General features: G+C 51.2%; 6 protein-coding genes across 6 annotated transcripts, besides 10 other annotated features; all 6 read right to left on the reverse strand.

Moving 5' to 3' along the window:
- Positions 1 to 939, reverse strand: Tc00.1047053503773.9 (hypothetical protein, conserved; the record flags this gene model as incomplete). Its single annotated transcript, XM_800519.1, has 1 exon — positions 1 to 939. A coding segment is annotated over one exon (939 nt), but the record flags the coding sequence as incomplete, so codon positions are not given.
- Positions 1 to 8,534: a sequence feature (heterozygous, non-Esmeraldo-like haplotype).
- Positions 1,057 to 1,077: a sequence feature (AT_rich).
- Positions 1,246 to 1,267: a microsatellite.
- Positions 1,503 to 1,522: a microsatellite.
- Positions 1,646 to 2,809, reverse strand: Tc00.1047053503773.20 (hypothetical protein, conserved; the record flags this gene model as incomplete). The annotated part of the gene is made up of 1 exon (XM_800514.1): positions 1,646 to 2,809. One exon carries the CDS (start codon positions 2,807 to 2,809, stop codon positions 1,646 to 1,648), a length of 1,164 nt encoding a protein of 387 aa, XP_805607.1.
- Positions 2,815 to 2,840: a microsatellite.
- Positions 2,856 to 2,885: a microsatellite.
- Positions 3,112 to 3,516, reverse strand: Tc00.1047053503773.24 (hypothetical protein, conserved; the record flags this gene model as incomplete). The annotated part of the gene is made up of 1 exon (XM_800518.1): positions 3,112 to 3,516. The coding sequence occupies one exon, from the start codon at positions 3,514 to 3,516 to the stop codon at positions 3,112 to 3,114; it is 405 nt and encodes a 134-aa protein (XP_805611.1).
- On the reverse strand, positions 3,720 to 4,472 carry Tc00.1047053503773.30 (hypothetical protein, conserved; the record flags this gene model as incomplete). Its single annotated transcript, XM_800515.1, has 1 exon — positions 3,720 to 4,472. One exon carries the CDS (start codon positions 4,470 to 4,472, stop codon positions 3,720 to 3,722), a length of 753 nt encoding a protein of 250 aa, XP_805608.1.
- Positions 4,640 to 4,659: a microsatellite.
- Positions 5,327 to 5,361: a microsatellite.
- Positions 5,541 to 7,088, reverse strand: Tc00.1047053503773.40 (hypothetical protein, conserved; the record flags this gene model as incomplete). The annotated part of the gene is made up of 1 exon (XM_800516.1): positions 5,541 to 7,088. One exon carries the CDS (start codon positions 7,086 to 7,088, stop codon positions 5,541 to 5,543), a length of 1,548 nt encoding a protein of 515 aa, XP_805609.1.
- Positions 7,195 to 7,252: a sequence feature (A-rich).
- Positions 7,467 to 7,610: a sequence feature (T-rich).
- On the reverse strand, positions 7,902 to 8,534 carry Tc00.1047053503773.50 (nucleolar protein, putative; the record flags this gene model as incomplete). Its single annotated transcript, XM_800517.1, has 1 exon — positions 7,902 to 8,534. A coding segment is annotated over one exon (633 nt), but the record flags the coding sequence as incomplete, so codon positions are not given.

The raw sequence follows: 8,534 nt of genomic DNA on the forward strand, positions 1-8,534 counted from the left end.
TGCTGCTTCTGAGGTGCCGGAGGGTAATTGGCCGACAACCGCCACACAACGATCACCCGATTTTTCACATTTTTGCTCGGCATTTTTTTTATTCAAGGAGGGGCAACCGCGGCGTTGGCCATCGCGAGGTGCTTTCGGTGCATCGTTTCGCCAGAATATCTCACGCACCAGTGAACTCCTTGCGCCTGGAAGAAGCATGGGCGCAAATTGCACGCCGCACTCCTTTCGTGCCCAACACTGCTGAGCGCGTACTGGGGCCAGCATGGCACGACCAATGCGCTCCGCCCAAATATTTCCATTCTGGGCCTTCATTTCTTCTGCTTCGTGGCGCAACGGCTGTCCCCTCGGCGAATGCTTCGCCTCCTTCTCATGGATGCCATCATCTTCGGCGGGATTGCTGGCATAGGCAAGTATCATTTCATCATGTGTCCACCCATTCACACAAATCATCACCACATCCCGCAGCCTCGATTTGTTCTTGAGGAAAAATACCCGCGGGCCCTCAATCAACGGCACCGCAGCCGGCACGGACCACAGCAACAAGTCCCCAACGTCGCGCGGAAAGAGAAAATCGCCTTGATTTCGTTGACCTACAAGCTGAAAATAAATCTCCACAGCCGAGAATTGCTCCGCAACAGCGGCAGTGATCATGGAGCCATTACTATTAGCACTAGAAGCACCAAAATGTGCATTACTAGTATTATTAACATCAATGTTTTTTTCATCACGAGCCTTACTGTCATCGGTGCCTTGGTGGGCGCTACCATGAGCGCACAGCTTGCTGGTGGGGGGCGGCAGGAGCAGCTCTTCCTCCCCGTGCGGCATGACGCTCGCGGGTGTGCTGGCAATACGGCGGCTACGTGCCTCCAGCGCATGCGTCAGCAGCGGAGAGGAGGTGGCGGACGGCGTGCGCTGACGCTTCGAACGCGCCGTGGGCATGTCTCCTTCCGTCTATAAAGTCTACCCACAGCGTGTGTATGTGTGTGCGTATAGAAGCCTTTGTGTCCTCTCAGCGCTGCCGGGGGGTTTAAAATGGAACCAATCCTCCCCCCCACCAAAAAAAAAAAAAAATAAATACATCATGCCCGTAATGAGACGACAGTCGACATATTGGAGGACAGGGAAGTGGATTACAGACGGCAATCAAAACAAGGCAAAACAAAACACGCACACACACACACAAAAAAAAAAAAAAAAAGAAACAATGACGGCCCAAACAAATAAAGATAAGAAAACCACAGCCAAAAATAAATAAATAAATAAATAATAAAAAGACATACACACATATATATATATATTTACACGGGGCCGAGCCGCTCACAATTCTCCTGCCCCTCCGTTGTCCTTCACTTCGGGAACAGGCGGCGTGACGGAAACAACGGCCATGGCGGGCGTACGTGGGAGTTCACCCCAACAAATGGACACATACGTAGAAACACACCGCGCATGGTCACATGCATGCAGTTATCTTCATTCCTCCTCTACCGCTCCCCTCAAAAGGAAATAATAATAATAATAATAAAAACACGGTGCAAAATAAACAAAATATAAACACTGTAATTTTCTTCAAAAAAAAAAAAAGGAAAACACACACACACACACACCTCCCCTCCTTCCTCCCGGCTGGCTTGCAGCTTCACTTGGCTCACGCGTCGCTTCCGTCACCGCCGTCTCTTTTATATTGCGGGTTGAGTGGATTCGTCAACCCACATGCATTCGAAGGTCCCCCAACGGTGTTATTTTGTTGTGGGATCTCTCTCTTTCGATGCTTTTCGTACTGTTGCAGTGATGCTGCGGGGTCCCTGCCGTCGGGCACCAAATTTGACATCTTCCCATGCATCTTGATCGCCTGCTGCTCCTTATTTTTACCGCGAGTGGGCAGTATGCCGCCATCCCTGTTGTCGTTGTTGCCGGTATACTCTCTACGCCTCGCGTCCGCCGCTGCAGCCGTCGCACCCGGGGGACGCACAGAAACGTACGTCGCGTTAAACGCTGTGTTGAAGATGCGGTGGCTCTCCACTAATGGCAGCAGCACCGCGACGATGAGGGCGCACAGGGGCCAGACGAGAGTAGAAAAGGAGACGTACCAGGAGCTTTTGACACGCCAGAAAAAGGCCATGCTGCTGTCGGTGTAGCGCTGCGGCAACGCCGGGCCCGTCGTGTCATCAAAGGCTGCCGTCAGTGTGTACATCGCCCCGGTAAAACAGTTCCGGAAGACGTAGCCGGTGGTGGTGCCATGCTTGACATCGGCAAGGAGCTGCCGTGCCATCCAACCGGGCATCGCCACCACTGCCGTCACCGTGCACGACGTCTCGAGGGTTGGGTCGGGAATTGAAATGACGGCGGCCTTCGCACGCACAAATCGCAGCGTCCCGTCGCCCGGGTTTCGTTGAAGGCCCAAACTCAGCCCGGATATGATGTCTGCAGCAAAGAGCGACAAGTTCGCGCTCGCGTTGTTGTTGTTGCCATCAAAAGAAGGCCTACTGCTTTGGCTAAGCCATATCTGCATGTCCGCAGTGTCCGTTGGGGTGTAGAGGCAATGGGGAGGGAGGTATTCGCCAAAGCAGCTACACACACATTGCGGTGTTTCTTGAGTCACCAAACCGTGGTTACAGTTACAGTCGAGATAGCCCGCCTGCACAAATACGGTGAATTGAATCAGTGCAAGTAAAGCCAACGGCGGTAGTGAAGGTGAGCCAAGAAAAACGACATGCCTTTGGGAGTACATCAAATCTATTTTCAAGTTCTTTTTCCTCACCAAAGAGAGACATGCATTACAACGGCATGTATACGTTAGGCATGCGCACATTGTAAAGAGAGAGAGAGAGAGAGAGAGAGAGCGAAGGGGAAAAGCGTAATAATAATAATAATAATAATAATAATAAAAAGAGATTATGCACAGTAATTACATCCTTTTGAAGGTTTTCTTGAGGGAAATGTTTGCTCCTTCTTTCCCCCCCCCGTGCCCTTCCCACACAAACATCTTCTTCTTGAATTGTTGGGTCCTCCATATAAAGCAGCAGTCACGCATATATATATATATGCGTGTTTCTCTCTCTCTCTCTGTGTGTATGTAAACCGCCATCCTCGTTCCCTTCTCATCTCTCTTCCCTACACCGTAGAGTCCTCACCTGTCACGCAGTATGCAAAAATGTTGAGGACACCCAAAGAAATCATGTACACACCGACGATCCATCCGGCAATGTGTGTTCCAAGCAGTAGCCCTCCAATGAAAACGTAAAGAAAGGCACGTCCAATGTTCGATAGGAGGAAACGTGTAAACCGCATCAGGTGACGGTGCTGCATCATGCCAACCTCCGCGGCCGGCGATATCACTGAAAAGAAGATGATGTACACGTATGCAATAAACATGCGCACTTCATTTAATTCATGTGGACGAAACCACATCAATAAAAAAAGTGCCAAACTTCCACTACCAAAAGCCCCTGCCACCCCCAAGAATTTAAGCAAAAAAACAAAATTTTTTGCCGTCACAATCTCCCGAAACGTCGGCATTGATGCGCACGCGTGACTGAAATTCCCGTGGGGCAAATGATAAAACTAAAACAAAAGTGGGAAAAAAGAAAAAAGAAAAGAAAAGCCCAACACGTGCAGAAAACTGCTGCACAAACACATGCATGCATGAATAACTAAATAAATATTACATTTGCTATGAAGGTCAGAGAAGCATCTATGCATTTGAGGCGCCGCAGATATCATCACTTCGTCTCCTTCTTCCCGCTACTGTTTTCATCAAGAAGCGATTCCCATTTGATTGCACGGCTTTCCGTGAGTTCTGCCAATGGCCTCCGCCGTTCCTCCTCGCGTTGCTTCAACTTTTCTGCCACAACATCTCCCATCAACTCCTCCATCCGTGTCTGTTTGACCGCAACGCTCAGCAGCTGCTCCTGCTGCCGCTTGCTTTTTCTAAACATGTTGTACTGGTCATTCAGAAAGGCTGCCAGGCGGGCCTCGCGCTTGCTGATTCCGCGAAACGACGGGGAGTAGAGGTACACCGTGATGTGCGTTCCATCCCACGTGACGTGCGGGTACTTGTCGCTGCCGTAGCAGAAGGCCCAGACGCGGCCCATGAAAAGATACGCGTCGTGAAACGTGGGGAACACAAACTCCCGTTTTATTGCCTCCTCCCCGGTGAAAACAGTCATCGGCGCCGGTCCCTTCTCCTCCTCCGCCGCCTCGCTGCTCCCCTCCACAGCGGGGGAGGCCGTCACCGCCTCGTCCGCCGGCACCCACCCCTTCACGCTCCTCAAGAAGTCTGCCACCTCATCTTCTCGCATGCGTCGCTCATGACGGGCGTACGACCCGCCATGCTGCGGGTTGGAGTTATGGAAAACATTAAAGCCGTAGTCCCCTTTCCAGCGAGAAGGCGTCACAAACGTGGCAGAAAAGGGGCCGTTAAAGACACCGCAGAATAAAACGCTCGTGGAAACGCGACGTGACCAAACAATCATGCGTGCAACCGCCGCGCTGAGACGTGTTGGAAGCCACACGCGGCACCTAAAATAGTAATAATAATAATAAACAAAAATGAAGCCACACGCGCACAGCCACAGAGAAGTGTTTGCGTGTGCGTAAAACTGGCATTATCATCAAATAAGAGAAAAGGGACGCGTGCATTTGTGTGTGTGTGTGTGTGTGCAGTGTTTTCGTGTTACTCAAAAAAAAGCAGGCGGCAATCAAAAAAAAGGGGGCAAATCGCTGCGTTTATCCCACAACTGAATTTTCCTTCCAGTCACAACTCTCTGCGAACAAACGACTCCCTCCCTCTCCCCTCCCTCCTCCTTAATATATATATATATATGAAAGAAAACACGATAATGACAATGCGCACAGACAAAAAAAAAACACCAGCCCCAGCCAGTCAGGCAAAAAGGACTGCGGCATTCATACAGAAATCACCAATCTGCCCTTTTTGTAAAGGCGTTCCACGCCTCCGGTCATTTCATGCAGCCCTCGCAATGCCGGGGAAGGTCTTTTTTTTTCTTCCCCACCTCCTCATCTCGCGCAGCAACAGTGCCGTCATGCGGAACCGCGTCCAACATGCGGTGGCAACACCATTTGGTGAGGAGAAATCAGCGCCGATGAGAGGTGTTTGTGTTTGTGTTTGTGTGTGCGGTGTCTCAGGTGTGCGCACTGCCCGTCATGTCCGCTCTCACACAAGATACGCCCCGAAGGACGCGGTTTTGTTGGCAAGGAGCGATACCAGCCGGCGGTGTTGACACCATTGAAGGCGGGATGGCCAGGCAACACCGCCAGAAAGATGTCCAGCGAATCAGCAATAGAAAACACACACACGGAACCTCAAACACATGTACACACACACACACACACAAACAAACAAGGAATCCAAAACAAAAACAAAAACAAGAGAATACGCTTATTTCCTCTTCCTCCATACCATTAAAAGAATGGATACAAAATAAATAACCAGATATGTAAGTACGCATGTGCATATGTAATTATACACTAAAAAATTATTTCTATATTGAATATTTGCTTCCTTTTTAGCACCCCACATATTATGCTTCGAGCAGCATGCTGCGGAGTTCCTGTAGAGTCGCGTTCGGTGACTCCGAAGAGTTTGTTGCAGACGCTGAACTAATCCCCTTTTCACAGATGCCGTAAAGCGCTGCAGCCTCCTTTACCAGCGCCATTTCCCATCGCTGCAATTCCGTCAAAAGGGCATATGCCTGGCGGTGCCGCCGCTCCTTTTCCAAAGGCGACCGGTGAGCATTGGGGCTCATTGCGTCACCGACCCCAGGCGAAAAAGAGATTTCCGTCACGGTAACAGTTGGTGTCGTCTGCGAGACGGAGGAGCGACGCCGGGGGGTTGACAAGGAACTCGCCGCGTCCGTCATGGACACGGAGGATGCCACACTTTGGCGACTGGTGAACAGGTCTCGCAAGACCCCCTCACCCCAGCCAGGCGCACTGCTGACGATTCCCTTTCCCCCTTCCTCCTTCCCTTCAGGCTGCAGGCCAAGTATTTTGGCGGACTTCTCAAGAAGAAGTTGGTTAAGTTTCCGCAGCCGCTCCAAGTGGCCAAGCCCGCTCTCCGCCTCCAGCGCCACGGCGTTGGCTTCGACCACCATGCTAATCACGCGTGTCCGTGCTTGCAGCTGGTCGTGTATGCGGCGAATTTGTTCCGCCATGTCCTGCCAGTCTTTTAGTCGCTGACGCGCCTGACGAAAACGCACCGAATGGGAACCATCCTGGTAGCTCAGCTCTGCCTGCGTTTGTGCAATTTTGATGCTCGCCTCATTCAGTAATGAGCGTGCCCCCGCCAGGGCGTACACGTGTTCCTTCTTTTTTTTTTCTTCCTCTTCGTCCTTTGCAGCGTTCATGTTCCCCGCGCCTTGCGCCTCTGCAAAACTGCTGGACTGCTGCAGCTCCTTCCACGCTGCCTGCTCCCGAGCCAACGCGTCACGTTTGCTAGCAAGTGCCGCACTCGCTTCATCAAACTGAGATGTGACGGATTGTTCCGCTTCACGAAGTGCATTTTCCTCCTCCAACAACCGGTTGCGCTGATCAAGCAGCTTCAGTTTCCGCCCATGGCACAATTCCACATTCTTGCGGTTCGACTCCCGTTGACGGTCAATCTCTGCAACGTAACGCTCCGCGACTTTCCTAGAACTTTCGTATGCATCGTGGCTGCTCTCTGCAGCGGGAACAGGATTAAATCCCGATGTTACTTCTGGAGATGGTGCGGGGGATCCGTCCATTTTTTCTTCCTCTACAGCCATTGACCTCTCATGTAACGTGCGTTTCACAGCCTGAATCTCCTTCCTAACCTTTTCCGTCTCCTCCATATCACACTTACACAACTGCTTCAAAACCGACAGCGCGTTCTGCAGGGCTAACGTTTCTCGCGTACCGGAGCGGGACATCTGGTGGAAGAGCGAATGACCGTCCGCTGCACGAATCCCCTCCAGGCGTTGCTTGTAGGCGGCAAACTGGCCCCGCCTGTGAGCGGGAAATTGCATCTCTTCGCCGCAGACAGCATCTATCCAGCGGTCCAGTACCACTGCGTCCTCCTCACTGAACCGCGACGGGCTACAAGCCGACATTTCTACAAAAAAAAAAACAATAATAAAATTACAAATGCACAGAGTGTGTGTTTGTGTGTCTCCAGCCTGCACAGCGGAATTCCTCGCAGAACACCTCAGGACGGGGAGGAATAGACAAACAGAAGCAAAGAAAAAGTGAAGAAGAAAAAAAAAAGGAAAAGGAACTCATTTTGTCCAGAGTAAAACATGGACAGGTGAGGCGACGGCATCACACACAAACGTACATGTGACATGTCGGAGAACAAAAAGAGCCTGCCGGCACTCGCCGGACCTTCGCATCTCCGTCCTCGTTTCCCGCCTTATCCGTCATGTAAACAATTCATCCCACCTCGCTGCCGGTGCCAATATTGTTAGGGCTATAAGCACGACACGTCAACCTTCTTCTTTATTTCTTTTTTCTTTTTTCTTTTTTTCCCCCTTTTCAACGCCTTTTATTTTTGATTGTTTTTTTTTTTTGCTTCGCCTGAAGCTGTCGGCGGATTTTCTTCCTCTCTTTTCTTCTTTTTTTTCCCTTCTTCTTTTATCAAAAGGTACCCGGTGCGGGGTGACGGCAGTGCAGTGAACACAAACAGAAGGTCAATGACACGCGGTGCGAGTGGAGAAGACACGAACAACATGCACAGAGAGAAAATAAAAACGCATCGTCCTCTCCTCCCCTCGCGCCTCTGCGTGCGTCATCCATCCACCGCGACAACAGTCGATGCACCTCGGCCCGTTTTTTTTTTTTTTTTGCTTCTTCACACCACTGCCTCACGCTTTTTATTACGTCCAATACACACAAACACACAGTAAACAATATGTATATGTATGTATTTACTGCACCTCCTCACGGCGTGCACGTTTCTTCTTTGGCACTTCCTGCTTAACCTCGTCATCACCATTGCCTCCTGCTGCGGCCTGGGCTTCGCGTTGCCTCTTGGAGCGCTTGCGGAGGATTTTCTGGTATTGCTCGAGTGCCTCGGCCATGGCGACCATGTTTGTTGGCGGCCTGTTGCCCGTGTCGAAGAAGTTCAACCGCGCCTCCACCTGTTCCCGCAGCTTCTCACCAAAGACAGCCGGAGGAGTTTCCATGAAGCAGTCAATGCGGCAGGCAAGGGCGGCCTTGTTGGCGAGATAGCGTGAGATCTTCCCGCGGTGCTCCTTCGCTGCGCGCTGAATAAATGTCGAGTGAAAGATAAGCCCGTATTTCGGTGTGTTGCCCTTACGTTTCTTGAGGGCGCGAAAAAGTGCCTTCTCGGCGCCAAGGATCTGAATGGTGCTGGCAGGCGCCTTGGCGAGGTTTGTCAGTGAGCCCGCCTTTGAAATGAGCTTCGCACCGATGTTTTGTCCCATCAGCTCCGTCAAGTTTGGCGCAACGAGCATCATTTTTTCAACAAGGTACTGCTGCAGCGACTCTCGGTAGGAACCCAGCGATGTCACACGCTCCATGAAGGCGCGGATGTCAAC

Source organism: Trypanosoma cruzi, genomic scaffold, assembly GCF_000209065.1.
Source record: "Trypanosoma cruzi strain CL Brener 1047053516359 genomic scaffold, whole genome shotgun sequence".
Classification (NCBI taxonomy): Eukaryota; Euglenozoa; class Kinetoplastea; order Trypanosomatida; family Trypanosomatidae; genus Trypanosoma; species Trypanosoma cruzi.